We start from the raw sequence: 20049 nt of genomic DNA on the forward strand, positions 1-20049 counted from the left end.
CAGGATAAAAAGTTATAAAATAATCTTAGTAATATGAAAAAAACCTAAACGCTCACTAGAAGGAAGGATGAGTGAAGTGGATTATGAGATGAAATTATCCATACAGGAGGTTCAGAACATCTGATGACGCAGGGATACGCTTATGTTATATGAAAAAGCAAGGACCCGAAGTTCTCTGTGGAGTTTAACACCTGTGACATGTGGCACCCCCTGCATGCACATGCCCCTGGGAGGCAGGGACACCAACACCGTTAACCAGGAGCACCTGGGTGTACACACGTAGAGGGGGCTGCAGAGGGGGTGCCAGTGATTACTCTTTTCTTTAAAAAAAAAATCCAATTTTTCTACAATGTTTTAATAGAAAAAATACATTATTTTTTTAATTCTGTAATTCAATCAAGAAATCTTAGTCAAAGGCCTAAAACAAATATAACTGTCAGAAGACGCAATGAAGATTTTAGAAGACAGTCCAAGGATGCAACTGTGTGCTATAAAGAAGAAGGGGAAGAGGGGCAGCAAGGACGGGGCCAAGAGCAGACATCAGCTTGGTGGAGGAAAAGGATGTCAGGGCAGCTTGCAGTGAGCCAAGCTAGAGAAGAGCAGAAAGGAAAGTCACTTGGAGAGGCACAATACTTAACTGGTTGGGACTTGAACCAATAAAAAAAAAAAAAATTTTTTTTTTTTTTTTTTTTTTTTGAGCAACCCAAATGTCACCGATTCTACCAGCAGTCATCACTGCTGGTGTGCTCCATAAACGCAGAAGGCACGAATCCACTCTGGGCCAGGGACTCAGGGGTTAGAAGACAGTGCTTATGAGGCAATGAGAGTGGCCTACAGATTCACGGCCTTTGTACAAAGAGACACTCTATGCTGGGACCTTGGAGGGGACTGTACCCCTGGCCCTGGCCAGCCACTTGGCAAACATGTACTGGCCAGCAAGGCGACAGCAAGACTGTGAGGAGGAGAGGGTGGAGAACCAGCAATGTGAGCAATGCAAGGAGGCAGTGCATCACCTTGTGCTGCCAAAGTCTCAGGGACCCCAGTGACCCCCCCAGGGTGCAGAAGCACACAGGGCACCAGCATTCTCCTCCCCCGGAGCCATCTGGGGATTTCTGCCCTGAATTTTCACCTCGAAGGCCTAATTGATTTGAGTAAGAGTTCTGTTTTAAAATTTGAAGGACCCAGGGGTTTAGCCGATTTATATTTCCTATAAAGGAGATACCGCCATTCTAAGAATTCAAACTAGAATAGCACTCAAACATTCAAGTTTCTTAAGCAGCTGTCCAGGTATCTATTAATAAATATGGTAGTATGTCACATATACCTGGGGACCTCACCTAACAGGAACAGAACACAGAATCAGATAATTTTAACAAAGCTTATTCATGTACTTTGCTTACTAGTTCTTTTTAGTCTACAGAGCCATTTTTTTAAAAAGTGTTTTTTCGCTCACATTTTAAAGAAAATTGTAACCACTGTGGTGACCTCATTTCTGAGATTAGAACAGATTAGATGACTCAAGTCAGCTGAGGCTTCAAGAGTGCAGATGACAGTGGCCCAGGTGCGTGGCCTGGGAGGGTGGGCAGTGTACATGCATGCTGAGGTTGAACCGCATGACAGTGCTTGTTCAGGGGACCAGGAATTCTTGCACCCTGCCCTTGGCCGTCAGCCTTGCCCTTCAAGGGCCCCATGGAAGAGGTGCTGGGAAAAGGCAAAGAAGCACTTTACCACCCACTGGGGCCTTGGTGCCAAACTCGAGGGAGCCAGGCTGGACCCTGGGACCCCACTGCTCTTGGCTAGGTAGGCAACTAAGTGCCAACGGAGGTCTCTGAGCTTCTGCTCCAAGGCAGGCAGGAGAATGGGCTGGAGATACTCCTAAGAGTGAGGGCCCTAGAGCCACCTGTTCAGGTCCTAGCAGGCTGGGAAGGGCCAGGATCAGCTGCCTTGGGAGAGAAGAGAACATCAAAAGGAATGGTGACTGGTAGGAAGAGAGTGAAAGCTGGGCCCGAAAGCCTGTGTAAGTGACCTTCCAGTGTAACACAGGGACCTCTCTGACTAGCCAAACTTCCTGAAATCTTGGAAGTTGACTGATGGTGGAGGGAAGTTTAAAACCTGCTCTGCCACTTGAGGTCACAAAGCTATTTGGGAAATTTCCCTTCTGAGTTTCAGTTTATTGCTTTTTAAAATGGGGATGTCATCACTCATCTCTCAGGGCAGTTATAATAGATAAATAGGGTGATCCTTGAAAGGCATCTACTAGAATGGTGTGATAAACATGTGAGGGTGAATAAATTGTAGTTTTATTACAAAAATGAAACAGGCTCACCAAAGGCATCACAAAAGGATAGATGGCAGAGAAGCTAGAAAATTCTAACAGTCAGAAACGCATGCAAAATGGCTACAAGCGAAAGAGACAGTCAAAGGTATAACAGACTAAAACTGTGAAAGAAAGAGAGAAAGAAAGGACAGAAGGTGTAGAAGAAAAACTGGTATTGTAGGCAGCTCTGAGCCAGGACATGAAGGACGTTCTAACCCAGGGTGGGAGCGTTCTGGAAGCTGGGGTGTGCTGCTCCCTGCACCCGAGTCCTGCCAGGCACACAAGCATGGCTCGGAGGAGTCTGGCAGCCAAGGGCCTGGGGAGCTAGGGCCACCTTCTCACACACGCCTGAGGGCGCCACGTGGAAGAGCATATAGGAGGCACGGGTTTGCCTGTCCAGCTAGGGGACTAGATGACATGGCAACACTACAGCACTGTCATCACACAGGCGCCACACTGCAGCAGGAAAAGGCCATGTTCTCGAAGTGCAAACCTAGCACAAAACTCACTTTTCATAAAACTCAAAGACAGAAATGGCCACTCTAAGCTGGGTCAGCTCAGGGCCAAGATGCTTTCTGTCAAATTCCAAGCACCAAATTTCAGGTAATACACACATTCTCGAATGACTTAGAAATTTCAGGAAACGTCCGCAGGGATCACAACAGAGCGAACTATTCTCTATGTCCAGTGGAATGACAGCAGAATTGTATCTGCATATAAGCCATTTTAACACTGCTTTAGAAAAAGATGTACAAATTTACTTACCTGCAAATAGCCTATAGGTTCTGTGGCATTTAAAATTCTTATTTTTGACCCCCGGAGAAAGCAGTTCTGAAAAACAAAATATCAACAGCTTGGATCTGTAAAAAGGACTTGCAGGGTCAGAGTAACAGAAGCAAAGGGACCATACTGGCTTCCACTCCCTTCTCTTCCTGAGAAGCATCTGAGGTGGCAGCTGATACAAAAACACATACGACAAGCAAGAAAAGATCCACTAATAAAATCAGTGTAGGCAAATGTACGAGTCAGCACAGAGGGCTAACCTGTGCGCATGAGGATGCAGCGCTGCATCTAAGCTTCTCAGGCAGCCAAAGAAGAACGAGAAGGGCCATCCATTTCTCAATTCTCATTACGGCATCTTTTTCTCCTTCTCTGCGTCCCAAAGGGGATCAGAAACATACCCTGCCTATGAATGATAAAGCACTGGGAAGGTGAGAGGATGGACAGAAAATAAAACTGGCAGATGGCGATCGACAGGAGCCTATCAGCTGACAGGGGATGACCCCAGTGGGGCAGGAGAAGGTTGTACAGCAGCTGAAGGTGACTGACAGTGCCACAGCGTAGCTGGGGTTTGGACCCCGCTGACTATACTCCACGTCACTGTGATTGGCGTGCTGTGCTGGGGAGCGGAAGGGAGAGAGGTTTATCCCTCTACAAGACCAGAGCCAGTGCCAGCAGTTCTCTCTGCTGCTCTCCAGGCAGCTTGGGGTTTTCAGAACCACCTCGAGCTTGTTACGTTCCCAATCAAGCCTCAGTGTTGCAAAATACATTTTTCACAAATCCTGAAGCTATCAAGGACATTTCTCCTTCAAGATTTGCTTTCAGCAAGACAACTTTAACTTAGTGCTTTTTGAAACTGCCTCCCAAGTGTGCCAACACTCCCAGCGACCTGACGGGAGACATGCAGCCAATCGGGTGCCACAGGTCTAGCATGTGTGTCCCTGCAGCCAGGGCCCAGAGGAGCACCAACAGCCTGTGGGGAACATTCTCAGTTAAGTGAAAAATCCACTCAACCATGCTGCCTGACGGTGCTGTTAATGCATTTACTTAGTGGAAGGGAAATTATTACGTACCATTAGTCAATAAAATGCCTAAATATTATTGAATTACACAATCGAGGAACTGCAGCAGCAGAATCAGAGCAGTCATTAAAAAAAAAAAAAAAAAAAAAGCACTGGCCATATTCAAACCGCAGGCTTTTAACTACTGACTGAGCAAAAATGCAATCTAAACAGAAAAATCATGCTCTTCCTGATGACCAAAAGCTCCTATTTTTCCAATCCAGTAAGATTACATGGTTTATTAGTTTTTGCCTTTATTGTTAAGAAGCCCTTTTAATGAGAATTTTAATAAAAAGATCTATTAAAAGCCAAGAAACAGAACACCCTTAATCTTGACATCATATAATAAATGCCAACATGCTAAACTTACAGATTTCCAAAAGTATCCTCACCACAATTTCTGCTTTGTATATTACCTTTGCTAATTTCTAAGTCCACAGGATATTCAATATTTTTGATAAGCTTCTGACATCCACCAGTCTTCTCATAAACAAATCGTTTAAGGTGTAACACAAGGACAGGAGGCAGTTTTTCCAGAGTCACTCTTCGACTTATCTCCACCTAAGATACAAAACACACAAGAACACACCACCCTGTCTTACTCAAGGCAGCAGACATGGCCATTTCCAGTGCGTCGGCTCCTCTCAGGTTCTGAGGTGGTGTTAACCACTGTTTCATTACAGAATCTTCTGAGACTCTAACAAAGCTACTGACACCCTTCTTAGAACACAGACATTCCCATAACAACTGCGCAGGCTCCCTGGGCTCCAGGAAGCCCACCCATTCATGCCAGGTAAAGAACCTTTGCTATGTTGCATTAATAACAACATGACATGAAAATAAAGACGCTGACTTAGCAGTACCTTCAATTACGTATAATCTGTTTGTAATGAGCCCTGGTGGCACAGTGGTTAAAGCGCTCAGCTGCAAATCAAAAGGTTGCTAGTTCGAACCCACCAGCCACTCTGCAGGAGAAAGATGGGGCAGTCTGCTTCCATAAAGATTTCAGCCTTGGAAACTCCATGGGGCGGTTGGACTCTGTCCTATAGGGTCACTACGAGTCAGAATCAACTCAACAGCAATGGGTAACCTGTTTTTTAATAACTGTCATAGTATTTATTAAACTGACACCAGTTAGGTTTATAACAGCTTTACTTTTATCAATTTAATATGCCCCTGAGGTATGTTCACAGTTTTAATGAGTACTGCTTTTTAAATAGAGCTAGGTTTTTTTTTATTATTAAAATGCTTCTTCACAAACAATATTTAATCCCTTCATTTAACAGTTCTCTGTACTTACAAACAATTTCATGCTTCTTATATTTATTTGGAGAACACTGTTATTCAAAATATTTTTAAAAGCAATAATCCAAAAAACAGAAGCATACATAAAACAATAGAAAAAATTTCAGAGGCCTACATCCCTCTCTGGTTCAAAGTATTTTTAGGCCCCCAAGCTTTCTGAAAGCAAGCTCAGCTGTTGCCACTGCTTAGTTTCCAGGCCACATCTGTCTTCTCACCTAGAGGAGGACCCATGGGCGTGGAAACCAAGCTTTGAGCTTCCTCATATTCCCATCATGTTTACATCCTAGTACACTCAAGAAGTATTTGTGAACTAATGAATGGCGTGAACACAGCTTAACAGCTAAGCAGATGGCTCCGGTTTCCACAGTTCCAGTTTCCCAACTTGTGAATCACGAGAGCTGTACCAAGGTAAATCTTGGGTGCTCTTTAGTGCTAAAGATCTCTGACTCTAAAACCTTCAGTCACTTCTGAGTGGCTAATCTCAACTTTTTAAATTTGAATTTTTGGGTTCCAGACAAATTGAGGCACACTTTCTCATCACCTAACAAAACCAGACTTCTCCGATATAGCACATATTTTGTACAGCCATATTTTCTCATAAACCTTTATGTGCTCCCGTACAGAAAAAGACTTCTGACCTAAAAGATAATAAAAGTAAACTCAGTATTTTAAAAGTAAATTTAAAAAATTCACATTCAAGACTGTTATTTGCTGAACACATATATATGCACACCCATGTTCATTGCAGCACTGTTTACAATAGCAGGAAGATAGAAACAATGAAGGTGCCCATCAACGGATGAATGAATAAACAAATTATGGTATATTCACACAATGGAATACTACGCAGTGATAAAGAACAATGATGAATCCATGAAACATCTCACAACACAGAGGAATCTGGAAGGCATTATGCTGAGTGAAATCAATCGCAAAAGGACAAATACTGTGAGACCACTATCATAAGGACTCAAGAAAAGGTTTAAACACAGAAGAAAACATTCTTTGACAGTTACGAGGGTGGGGAGGGAGGAAGAAAGAGGGGTATTCGCTAATTAGATAGACAAGAATTATTTTAGGTGAAGGGAAGGACAACACACAACACAGCGAAAGTCAGCACAACTCAACTAATCCAAAAGCTAAGAAGTTTCCTGAATACAACCAAATACTTTGAGGGACAGAGTAGCAGGGATGGGGGTCTGGGAATCATGGTTTCAGGGGACATCTAGGTCAACTGGCATAACAAAGTGTATTATGAAAATGTTCTGCATCTCACTTTGATGAGTGGCATCTGGGGTCTTTTTTTTTTTTTTTTTTAACATAAAACAATCTTTATTAGTAATTTTCTTTTTTGTGTGTGTGCTATAAGTGAAAGTTTACAAATCAAGTCAATCCCTAATACAAAAACTTATATACACCTTACTATGTACTCCTAGCTGCTTTCCCCCTAATGAGACAACACGTTCCTCCTCTCTACCCTGTAGTCCCCACGTCTATTCAGCCAGCTCCTGTCCCCCTCTGCCTTCTCATCTCCCCTCCAGACAGAAGCTGCCCACATAGTCTCATGTGTCTACTTGAGCCAAGAAGCTCACGCCTCACCAGTATCATTTTCTGTTTTATTGTCCAGTCCAATCCTTGTCTGAAGAGTTGGCTTTGGGAATGGTTCCAGTCTTGGGCTAACAGAAGGTCTGGGGACCATGACCTCCAGGGTCCTTCTAGTCTCAGTCAGACCATTAAGTCTGGTCTTTTTATGACAATTTGTGGTCTGCATCCCACTGTTCTCCAACTCCATCAGGGATCCTCTGTTGCGTCCCCTGTCGGCAGAGTCATCGGTGGTAGCCGGGCACCATCTAGTTCTTTGGGTCTCAGGATGATGTAAGTCTCTAGTTCATGTAGCCCTTTCTGTCTCTTGGGCTCATAAGTACCTTGTGTCTTTGGTGTTCTTCATTCTCCTTTGCTCCAGGTGGGCTGAGACCAACTGATACATCTGAGATGGCCATTTGCTAGTGTTTAAGACCACGTCTCAACCCACCTGGAGCAAAGGTGAATGAAGAACACCAAAGACACAAGGAAAACATGAGCCCAGGAGACAGAAAGGGCCACATAAACCAGAGACTCCATCAGCCTGAGACTGGAAGAACTAGATGGCGCCCAGCTACCACCAATGACTGCCCCGACAGGGAACGCAACAGAGGATCCCTGATGGAGCTGGAGAAAAGTGGGATGCAGACCTCAAATTCTAGGAAAAAGACCAGATTTAATGGTCTGACTGAGACTGGAGGGACCCCAAGGTCATGATCCCCAGACTCTTAGTTAGCCCAAAACTAAAACCATTCCCATAAGCCAACTTTTCAGACAAAGATTAGACTGGACTATAAGACAGAAAATAATACTGGAGAGGAGTGTGCTTCTTAGCTGTAGTAGACACATGAGACTATGTTGGCGGCTCCTGTTCAGAGGCAAGATGAGAAGGCAGAGGGGTACCGGAGCTGGTTGAATGGATACAGGAAATACAGAGTAGAGAGAAGGAGTGTGCTGTCACACTGTAGGGAAAGCATCTAGGGCCACATAACAACGTGTGTGTAAGATTTTGTATGAGAAACTGAGTTAAATTGTAAACTTTCATTTAAAGCACAATAAAAGAAAAATACTCTGGGAAAAAAAGAGTGTTATTCACTCTTGACAGATTTTCCTACAAGCTGGCCAACATCTTTCTTCCTCAATCATCTGCTTTTATACAAATGCTCTCGATCTCATCTGATAACACACTACCACAATCACAGAACAGGTAACATCATTCTTTCTCATACTTCAAGGCTCCACCAAAACACTACTTCTCTTTTGAAGCTGTCCTTCAAACCAAATTCAAATTTAATTCAATTCAAATTTATGTAGAATAAATCAGCCTTTCCTCACCACTCTCTAACATCAGTTAGGCCAATAACTATGGCCATCTCAACCACGCCCCTTCTTCTGATCCAAAGGTGAAATGTGATTGCAGTAGAAACAAAAGAAAGAATAACAGTTACATCATGAAAAGGGTCTTTCTCGGGGTAGCCCAGGGAAAGGCTAAAAAACTCCCCGGCAAGACTAGTGGTTAAAGGCTCTCACAGTTTGGCTGAAAGAAGAGAGAGAAAGCAAAATTGTGGCCACAGCCACCAGGGACAGTAATCTCATCTCTGGAGAGTCACAGCTGCCATAGAAGTGAGCCAAGTTGACAAAGTCACCCACAGCCAAATACACACGCCTAACCACACCAACCAACAAATACCCACTATCTCTCTCTTTTCCATTAAGTTCCACTGCCAGGCTCTTCTTAGCTTATTCACTGAAGTCGACGGCCAAGTGTCTGTCTCTGGCTCTGACCACTTTTTTTTTTTTAAAAATAAAATTGCCCACAAGAAGCAAGTAGAAAAATATGGTGGGAGATGCGGCATGACTTCTGCAGTCCCCCCGAGTGTCTGGATTCACCAACCCAAAGAGGAGACATTCAGATGTACTAAAGGTCCCCACGTCCTACTTTTGCACTTCTGTATTTAGAGAACAAGCCGCAATACAAGAACAGGTCTACCTCGGCCGTACAACGTGGTGACAGGTTTTCTATGTTGGGGCATCTTATTTCATCTGAAAATAATGGCTCATAGCCACCATAAACTGCCCTATTATTTAAATAAATCTTCACAGGAATACTATAAACTGTTTGATAAATACTGCTCATAACTAGCCACCATAAACTGCCCTATTATTTAAATAAATCTTCACAGGAATACTATAAACTGTTTGATAAATACTGCTCATAACTAGCCTGCATTCATCTCCCCAACTCATTTGTATGAATTCACTGCCACAGTCTAACATATATGTAACAGAAGTTCCTAACCGTAAAGCAGAAAACAGGCATTAACAGGCACATGTGGTTAGCCAATAACTAGCAAGTTCTCACTCTCCTTGAAAACTATAGTGAAAGCAGAACATTACCAATCTCTCCTGAGTTGACAGGGCCCGATTTCTAACATGACAAAGAACACCACTCAGCTACAGTCTCCTACGCTCTGAACCGTGCAGACTTCATGAACGACTCAGACGTCATCCTTTTCATATCAGATCCATTAAGTAATAGCAATCAGAGCAATTACTTTAGAGTTTCACGTCCGTGACGATCTACAGTCAAATCACAAAGCAGAACGCATTCAGAATCTCTTTTATAGCCTACCTAATCTAATTAAGATAGTGCCCTAGGATACAATAAATGTAAATAAGCTCTTCAGCCTGTCACAGGTGGTATTAGTTTTGTGACATCATGATTGAATTGCCAGAAATTAAATGTAGCAAAGGATAAATAACCCAAAAGGAGACATCACCTCACATCACATGAATTTAGAGCTAGAAGAGATTTTTGGGATCATCTGTTTCAATCATTTCATTCAAAAAATGTGGAAACTTTCAGTCCAGAAAAGTTAAGCAACTGATTTAAGCGGCAGAACTCAAATCTATTTCCTCTGATTCCTAACTCTGTGTTCTTCCCGCCACATCAGGGGAGTGCCTCAGTGTGAAAGTTCAAGACCAGCTCCGTGTATACCTCTTGTCTGGTTTTTGTGGTGTAGCCCTGGACAGACTCTCTCGCCACCAAGCTCTCCAGCGCATCCTGGACGGTGCGTATCTTGTCAGACTGGATGTCCAGCTGCAACGTGAAGAATGGCTGCAGCGTGGCAGATTCTTTTGAAGTCTGCTGGTAAACCACAGACCTAAGAATTGAAAACAAAAACAAACCATTTAGCGACCACGCCTCCTCACTTTCATTTAAGATGAACTAAATTTTTTTTAACAGAAGAGGAATGGACATCCAAAGTAAGACTTTTCAATATCACTTTCAGAAGACCAGAGAGAAAAGCCAAAAATATACTGACTCGAAAAAGACTTCTGATGAATACTACCATTTAAGCGCTTCTAACAACATAATCTAGCAGTTAGTAAATTTTCCCAACTCAAATGCTCTGGAAGAAACCATATTTTGCCTTCCAAATTCTTTCACCTCCACCCCACACTATTATTTAACACACCAGTTAATATCTGTGGCTACCTTGCTACAGTCTCACAATGCTCACTTTTTCTTTTCTCAAAGTATCGTAGCCTATTCTAATAAAACGGGAAATCCCAAGTTGAACAGAATATTTTTAATGGCATTTTCCCCCTATATAAATGACTTAAAAAACAAACAAAAAAAAAAGGTGGGAAGAGGGTGTGTATAATAAAAAACAAGTTAACATTCCAGGAAAAATGGCTACTACCCTTCCAAGAAGAAAAGGACCAATTCAACCTTGTTTTCTTAGCTGGTTTTTCATTTCACTTTTCTTTTTCTAAGTTTCTCTGAGTAAAGACTGTGTGCTCGGGCCATCTCTCATTTAGCCTCAGTAAGGAAACATTCCAGGAGTTCAACAAGGGATTCTATTTCTGCAGTCTGAGTGACCTAGTTTGTAAAGGGAATAAAATGGGTGTGGGTAGGTATTCAGGCTTCAGAGGACAGATGCTGTGAAGAGCAAGTTAAAAGCTTTTCAGCCCAGTGTTTAATTGACAAACATTGCTTCCCCAACACACATACAAGAACAAACCAAACCTGTTGCTGTCGAGTTGATTTCGACTCACAGTGACCATACAGGACAGAGTAGAGCTCCCCCATACAGTTTCCAAGGCTGTAAATCTTTACAGGAACAGATTGCCACGTCTTTCTCCTGCGGAGTGGCTGGTGGGTTCAAATCCCCGACACTTCGGTTAGCAGTCGAGCACTTAACCACTGCGCCACCAGGGCTCCTCCCCAACACAAGGTATTACAAAGTATCTCCACACTCCTTTTTGAGTATAAAGACTTAGGGGACAGCCATTCCCTTGGTTCCAAAGAGGAACAGTGGGAAAACCAGTCATTAAAATTGGTGAAGAAATCAAGAAGCAACCCTCTTCACTCCGAGGGTCTATAATTTATCAACGAGAATTGGGTGGGGAGGCATGCTGGTCTTTCTGAGGAAACTGCACAAACACCTGGAGAGCTTTAATTTTAGAAGCTAATCTTTCGAGCGGCCTGAATAAAGAAACATGCTTCATAATGGCTCCAGCAAACACAAAAGAAGTTCCTCCTAAATTCTGAGGTAATTCCTTATCTTTGCTTTACCATTTTTCAAAAAGAATTGTAAACCAATTTCAATACAAAGACCCCACAGAGACGAGGCTAGTGGCCATGCCAGAGCCACTCTTGAGAAGCTAGTAATTTCTCCAAAATGGATTCTGTTTTTCTATAGGTCATTCTTAGACAAATCTGGGATCTTCTGGTAGCGTTAGCCATCTGTGGCCTTGCAATGATGATACCCCACCTATGCCCCAAATGGTGCTCCGGTTATATACATCTGAACTGTTCCCTTATTCCCTCTCCCATCTCTCAGCGAGTGTTCCCAGAATCTTAACGTCCAGGCTGCTGGCTTAATAGACTCCTAAGGACACAGACAGCCTTCTCTCACTGCTATTAGCCAACCTGGACCCCAGCCTGCCTCCCTCCCCAGCCAAGCCCATCCCAAGGACCCAAATCTGCCAAAAACCAGTTACAGCCATGATGCAGTAGCCGTGGCTGACCACATGGATGACAGAGAGCCACTCCAGGACAGAAAGATGACAGCAAAGAACACAGAAATTACTTGAATTCAAAAGCACATGGCTGACTGGCTCCTAAACCCATCTCTAAACAGGTTCATTAACTTGCTTCTGAGTGAGTCTGTGCATATTTTCTGAGGTTTTTACTAGCCTGTTGAAATTGGTCAATTGACATTGTTTTAAAGCAGAGATGGAGCATAAACTAACTGATGCCTTGAAAAGGTCACTTTTCCTTTGGATACACAGCATTTGGGACAAAAAATTGTTAAGAGTCTCACTAAAATACCACCCTTGTAGGTTTTATGCTGAGAGGCCTTCAGAGAGGAAATTGTTAGAATGGGGTCTCTTAGTACTCCTGGTGAGTAAACCTCTGGGGAGATGGTCCACATTTTATTGAATTCCACATCACGGTATTGAAAGGCTCCAACATAAATAAACAAACATTCTTAGGAGGACCCTGTGAGCCAGCAAAGGGCAGCTGGTTTAAGGGGCCCTGACTCAGGCCTCCAAGTATTCCCGCCTATGCAACACTGTGCCCTCTAAAAGTATTTCTCTTCATGCTTGCTTAATGTTTTAGCTTCATTTGGTTATGGTGCCTAAAATTCCTCCAATCAGATACATTTGAGTTAATGGTTTTCTCCTCTTAGAACACGTATTTCAAGGAGTTTGGTTTTCTCTTCCCACTGAGCTGTGATCACCTGGACTGAAGGAACTGAGTGTGGGTGGAGAAAGGGTGAGAGGCACTCGCTGTGGCACACGGTAACCTCTGCACAAACGCCATCCTGGGCAGGGTGAGAGCAGTGGGGCCAGCAAGAGAAGCGTCAGGAAGCGCAAGAGACGAGCAGGCAGGGAAGTGTAAAGGCAAATATCGATTCAAAGTTACTTAAGACAAGTCCTACACCTTCCCACTTTATCAAAATGGCAAAATCTTGGAAAAGGCAAATACTTATTTCAGAAAAGCATAAACCTGATGTGTCCACCAAAAATGCCAGTGATTGGGGTCTGAACAAAATCCGCCTGCCGAGTGACCGAAGTCTTATTTCTGGGGCCCACTTGCTCCCATTCGTCCTCACTTCCTTCGCCTTGTTCTTCCCGTTCTTCTTCATTTACCAAGGGGCTTTTGGGTCCATTGGAAACAGTAAGTTCTGAAAAGGAGAGAATCTGCTTAGGCTATTTACAACAACGGTCCAAATAAAAAGGCTCTGCATGAACCACCTGAACAGATTTGTCAATTTACAGTTTTAAAAACAAAATCAGAGTGTGTTGTAGATTAAAAGTCGCTTACAAACAAATGCAAACATGCAACTCTACTGCATCTTTGTTTGAATAAACTGCTATAAAAGGTATCCTTGGGACAAGTGGAGAACTCCAAAGCTTGACTGGAAAGTAGATTTTATTAAATAATTACCGCAATTTTAGCAAATAGCATGCCCACGTAAATAACGCGCACACGCGTAATGACAGAAATGATGAAGTTATGTAAGAAGTTCTGGCACACCACACCCATGCCTACACCATGCATGTTTCATAACGTTTCCACAAGTGAATTTCGGCCTCATTCACCCTCATTTGATGGTCCGAAAAGGTTACTTTTGATCATATTTGGTAAAAGTATAAGCCATGGTCAAGAAGGGTTAAGTTTGGTAGTACTGGTAATCAAAAAATAAACAATTGAGGTGCATTTGCTCTGGGGCATTTCGAAGCTGGGACTGAGAGCGATGGAGTTCCTTGTAGCAGATTTGTGCCCGGACATACTGTGCTGGAGACTTGTGGAGGGTCGGGCAGAGGGCTGCGCTCAAGGTTGCCACAGTCTGAGCACGGGCTGGGCCCAAAGCGGGCAGAGGGCATTGCCCGTGCACCCCTAGGTCCATGTGAAGCTGGGCGGCGGGATGGTGCGGATATGGGTGCAGTGCATACTGCACCAGCCCTTCAGGGCCTCTGGGAGGCCTGTCAGATCCAACTCAGCCGAGCGAGGGACATGTGACCCCTCTGCGCCTGCAGCTCTCACTTGCCGCACAGGCAGGAGATTCAAATGGCCTGAGCGCAGCGGCCGGCCAGCTGGACAGTGGGTCAGAATGCACGACAGCCTTGCCCGCATGAGTGGCCTCTCTGGCCGGGAGCACGGATCTGAGCACCTCCTGGGCTGCGGCCAGCTGCCCTGGCAAAGGCTTTTTCTGGGGCAGAAAAAGTGATTTCTTCCTGCATTGGAGACAGCGGTTTGCAGAGCAGGGAAGGAATCCTGCCAGGGCAGGGGCTGCTTTACAAACTCGAGGGTAGGCTGGTAAGGGTCTGCAGCTGGGAACCAAATCTCCATGTCAACAGGCACCAAGACAAAGACTTAACATTAAATTCATTGGAAAGAAAAAAAAATTGACATTGAGTCCAGTAACATGTAAAACATACCGGTATAGCACGCTTATAAAATATGCAAAACTGAACAACATGTGCGAGTTATTTGTGTAAAAATATGATACTGTTAGTTTTCTTAACTTTTTAAGGGACTGTGGTTATGTAGGAGAACATCCTTATCTTTGGGAGATACATACTTAAGCATTTTGGGGTGCAGTGTTATCTGCAACTTAATTTTGAATCATTCAGGAAAAAATGTGTATATACATTGTATAGACAAAGATAAATAATAATAACAAGTTTACAGTTGCAGAATCTAGCAGTTATACAGGTATTCACTGAACTATTCTTTCAGCTTTTCTATATGTTTCATCATTTTCCTAATTAAAAGTTGAAGAAAAAAAAGCAGTTCTTTATTTATTCAAATATAACATTTTCAATGGGACATGGTTGGCAATGTAAAAATAACTTCTTGTTAGCTGTTGTCGAGCCAGCCCCCAGCTCATGGTAACTCTATGCACAATGGATCAGACTGTGGTGATACAGAGGGTTTTCACTTCTTTCTAGTCTTCGTCTGGAAGGTCCACTGAAATCTGTTCAGCATCACAGCAACATGCAAGCCTCCACTGACAGACAGACACATAGTGGTTGCACTTCAGAGTCACTGGCCAGTAGTCAAACTCAGACATCCTGCACAGAAGAATTCTACCACTGAAGCACCACCCCCCTCTGTAAAAATAACTAGTTATCTTAATGAGTAAAGAAGTGATCGTGAAGGGCAGATGGGGGGGCGCACACAACTTACCACATGAGCATTCAACATTTGTTTAAAAAGAATTCTTACAAAAATGTTCTCACACAATTACATAGCAAATAGTTACGGCACAACCTACTTTCATTATTTGGTGAGAGAAGTTTCTTCAGACTCAGCATTTCCTCATGAAGTCCGTTGAGAATAAAGCCCAAGTACTCCTCAGCATCTTCCTGTCGGCCCTGAAAAGGTCAAACGTGATCACACTGATTTTAACTGACTACTCTTCAAGGTTGGCAGAGTAGACAGTTCCTGCATATTCAAACTTGTCCCCTCTGAAATTTTAAAGAAAATTTAATGTAAAGTATATTAAAAAAAAAAAAAATTTTTTTTTTCCTTGAGAAAGTTGAGGCCCCAGGAAAAATAAAAGAGATTAAACAGTTCATCTCTAGGTAGTGGAACTAAAGAGAATTTTTATTTTATTTATGCTTTTCTGTATTTAAAATTTTTTCTACAATAAATACATATTAGCTCTATAATAAAAACATTATTTAAAAGTTGTTTTTTTTTTTTTTGCTTAAATGAAGTAGAAGAGCAAGAGCTAGAAGCCTAAGCCACCTCACTGACAGGCCCAGGGGTTCTCATTCTCACTGTGAGTCGAAATCAACAGTCCGGGATGCCTCCACTACTTGTGATGGTGGGAATCCTGAGGGGAAAGGGCTCAAGTGACATCTGAAAAAAATCTATTGATTTTTTTTTTAAAGATTTATCAACTGGTGTCTGCACGACCAGCCACCAAGAAAAACCCCAAGCACTGAGTCTCTAATGTACTTTCCGGGTAGACAACATCTCACACATGTTGTCACAACTCCTTGATCAGGAATGAAGCATGTCCTGTGTGACTCCACAGGGAGAAGGCCCTTGGGAACGTGTATCTGACTCCCCAGGACTTTGTCCCACATGCTTTTTTCCTTTGCTGATTTTGGTTTGTACTCAAGGTAGAGCATAATGCAGTGGTTAGGAAAACTGACTCTAAAGCCAGACTTCCCATTTATTTTGTGACCTTGGACAGTGACTGCACTTTTCTCAACTGTCAAAAGGAGACAAGAATACTCATTCATAAGGCTGAATAAGCTAACATATGTGAGGTAATTAAAACAGCACCAGCATCCAAACGCTGTATGAGTTATCTCTGATTCTGAAGGTGATTATCGACATTACGCGCTTTAAATTCACCCAAGCACTTGACTCCACATAAGCCCTGATCTACTCCTGAACACCCAACAAACTGGAACACTTGAAACAGAGGGCAAGCATGGAGTAAGTAACAGTTAACCTGTGCCTGATGCAAAAAGCAACACATCATATTGGCTACATGTGATGATCTCAAACCTTTTCAGACAGGCTCGACTTGATCACTGTCAGGAGTCTATAAATATACGTGGGCTCAAAGGCAGCTCCAGGGCGAATGTCCCTCACGATTTTATCCCCAAGAGCTGCAATGGAAACAGGACACAGGTTTTCAGAATTATAATGTTGTCTTAAACAGTGAAATGCAAAGTCATCAAAACTCTTCTCCCTAGAATGCTGAGAAAAGCATAAGGGCAGCAACCTGTACCTTCTTTGCAACATGTCTGAATTTACCAAATTCAGTCATTTGACTCTGTAACTCCCGGTATGTAATGGTATCAGAAGACCATTTTTACTCACCTTGCCTGGGTTTTGGAGGTACTGGCATATTTGTGAACTCATTCATTAACCGAACACTAAGTGTGAAAAGGAAAAAAAAAAAAGTTAAACAATGCATTAAGAAAAAAAAAAAAAGACATACTTTTACTAAAGATCCTTAATGGCTAAGCAGAACATTAATTAATATTAACATAGTAGACTTAGTTACCAGTGGTCTCATAGCCAGTGAGTTCTTAAATCCTTTCTATAAAAGTTTTTGGTGTATTTAAGAGACAGATGCTGGTAAACACAGAAATGTCTTCTACTGAATCTGAAGAACATAGATACACAATGCTCCAATTCTATTTCGATTTAAAAAAAAAAAAAACGATAGGATCCATTTGCAAGAAATCAAGAACTTCGGTAAACTATTTAAACTCTAATTATCAGAGGGAAAAAGCCACCACCTTAACACCTTTTTAAGTGCCTTACTTACAAGCTATCTATCATGGGTGTTGATGTGCAAGGCCGTTGTGCTTTGGAATACACAGGAATGAACTTCATCAGGTGATACATTGGAGGGCAAGCAACCAATGCCTGCAGCGTCTAAATATTGGCAGTAAGGAAGCGTAAAGGAAATGAAACACACACCAAACATCTTAAAGTCATATTAAACACGTCAGCATATAAAAACTGAATAATACCACGAACACTGAACTACACAGATTATGTAAATACAAAAAAGAATAAATAATCACTAGGATAACTGCTTTATCCATATAAGGATTTCCTATGCAATCAATAGCTTATATATGAGAACTTGATTCAACCAAGATAATCAAATAAATTAGAGATAATTTCCAGTTTTAAGTGGTCACTCTGTCCAACTATTTAGGACAAACAAGAACAAAACTTGCCTGATTCTGTCTTTTTTTTTTTTTTTGTAAGGAATAACCCTGCTTTTAATGAATCAAGTTTTAGGATCAGGATTTGGGTTAGATGCCCCATGGATGCTGAACTAAGTCAAATGCACCCAAGGAAGAGACCACCACAGGGAGTGAGCAGCTTTGGGGACAGTGTCCGAGAAGGATACAGCATTAATGTAGCACCAGTTTCCTTTATTGATCAGCCCGCGGGGTTGCAATGACACTGGTTTATGTATTAGGGTTACAGACTCCAATAACTCTGAAAGATTGAAGAAGCATATTTAAGAAATTAATGGCATCCAGTGAACATTTAAATCAATTCCGATGCTCTATTCTGGGGAGAGTTAAAAATCTCCTCAATAAGGCATATCTCCAAAGAAAGGGCACTTGATGCTGTTGTTAAGTTTGATTCAGTTCAATAGCGTGCATTATTTAATTAGATTTTTTTTTTCAAATTAACATTTTTCCCAAACACCAACATGTATTTATCTTCCTGTAGGAATGTAACTAGAGACAAGAACTACCTATTTGAATAAGAAACAGAAAACTTAAAAAAAAAAAAAAAACCATAAACAAGTGTTAGAGAATAGATTTAAAAGATACAGGCCTTTCTTCTTAAACACCGATTGCCAGGTACACCTCATTAACAATGCAAGTCTCTCCGACACCAGCTAGGAAGGTGCTGACATCCAGAACCTGAGTCTCACTTACCTCTGAATCCCAGCATCTAAGAGTGCACCCAACACAGCCTAGCAGGTGCTCAGTGACATCTGATACTCCTCTTTGGGACATCTGTCCCCTACGAACTAAACTGTATTTTCCAACAGAAGTCCAATTTGGGGATAATTTTGTACACTGTCATTCCCTTATTCTATTTAGAAACAAACTTGATTTCTTATCCTCAGGTTAACCTTGTGGCATCATACTTCATAGTTTTAAGGCAGCTGTGAATGCCACCTTTACACAATTAACCAACCATCAGAAATGCTTAAACCTGAGACAAGGTTTTTCCATGTCCCATTATGAATCTTATAATCATGATAACTAGTTCACCGAGCACTTTATACACTTGGCATGTGCTTTTGCAATTTACAAGTGTTAATTGGCTACACTTAATCCTTAGTAATCCAAGGGGAGTACTACTACCCCCTGCTTACCAGGAAGGAAACTGAGGCTCAGAAAGGTTAAATAGATTGCCCATGACCACCCAGGGCATACGCAGAACAGCTAGGGCCTGAGGTCTACAATCTGGTGGCTGTACCACGCTGCATTCCTTTATTTTTAAACTACATACTAGGAAAGAAAAATTAATTAGGAATACTTTTGACACTAGCATTCTTTGAGTGCAAAGAAGTCTTTCTTTCATAAAACACAGTTATACTGGTAGGCTCCAGACTTAAAAAAAAAAAAAAATTTTTTTTTTTTTAAGCACTAGTCAAATACAGAAATTAATCTGCAAAATTCAAATGTCCACACACAAACTCATTCCCTCCAGTGAATACAACATCTGAAACTGCCTTTGTCAACTGTTTTAACGAGCACAAAAACATGTTTACAGACAGTCCAAAAACTGGTAAGAATATTTGGAATTCAGATCTCGTAAATTAAAAAAAAAAATCATTATGACAAGGCTAACCCCCAAGCTCAAAGGGGAAGCAGGGACAAAATCAATCAAGAACTAACTACACTAGGCTCCATCTGAAAGCACATCTCCTCGTGTCTTTGCTGAGGAACAGGTCCAGGGTCATCAGGACGGCCTGGGCCTTCCAACAGTCAAGCCCTACGGAGTCAGGGAAAGCACCCAATTTAAACATGACTCTACCCTGACTTGTTTCCAACATTTATTGGGGAACAACATCACCAATGAGACAGAAGCCTCTAGTTTCCACATATTAACCCTTCCCTTGAATCAATGCCAGCTTCCAGCCATTACTTTTGGTTTGCTTATTTTGAGGAGCAGGGAAGTGAAAGTGTAATTTCACTGTTTATCTTCCACAATATCGAGTTTAAGTCTTTGAGCATCGCCTAGTGGTTTGTTTCATAACTGCAAGTAACAGACGTTCAAGGTATTTTTGTTGTTGTTGTTGTTTGAATTGGTCCTTTCATCAGCATGCCTTCCTTTAGTGAAAACACATGGTATCAACAGAAAATTCAAAGGAGAGAATAACTGGGTCACCAAAAAGTTATATGTTACTATATACACGTATAACCAAACCAAAACCTCTGCCGTTTAGTTGATTCCGACACATTCAAGGT

At 42.1% G+C, this 20049-nt stretch overlaps 1 protein-coding gene across 5 annotated transcripts in view; it reads right to left on the reverse strand.

Moving 5' to 3' along the window:
* Window positions 1-20049, reverse strand: part of USP10 (ubiquitin specific peptidase 10) — a 67688-nt gene that overhangs the window by 1192 nt on the left and 46447 nt on the right. For 4 of the 5 annotated variants that reach the window (XM_064273724.1, XM_064273723.1, XM_064273722.1 and 1 more), the window contains 9 exons: window positions 17961-18052; window positions 17364-17473; window positions 16910-16965; window positions 16592-16695; window positions 15342-15441; window positions 13067-13244; window positions 10043-10208; window positions 4575-4719; window positions 3083-3148 (listed from right to left, as the gene is read on the reverse strand). In XM_064273724.1, the coding sequence (XP_064129794.1) occupies window positions 3083-3148; window positions 4575-4719; window positions 10043-10208; window positions 13067-13244; window positions 15342-15441; window positions 16592-16695; window positions 16910-16965; window positions 17364-17473; window positions 17961-18052 (1017 nt within the window). Of the gene's footprint in view, window positions 1-3082; window positions 3149-4574; window positions 4720-7717; window positions 9625-10042; window positions 10209-13066; window positions 13245-15341; window positions 15442-16591; window positions 16696-16909; window positions 16966-17363; window positions 17474-17960; window positions 18053-20049 lie in introns of those variants that run through there. The other variant, XM_064273725.1, reaches the window with a different exon arrangement.

The sequence above is a fragment of the Loxodonta africana genome, chromosome 21 (genome assembly GCF_030014295.1).
Source record: "Loxodonta africana isolate mLoxAfr1 chromosome 21, mLoxAfr1.hap2, whole genome shotgun sequence".
Lineage (NCBI taxonomy): Eukaryota > Metazoa > Chordata > Mammalia > Proboscidea > Elephantidae > Loxodonta > Loxodonta africana.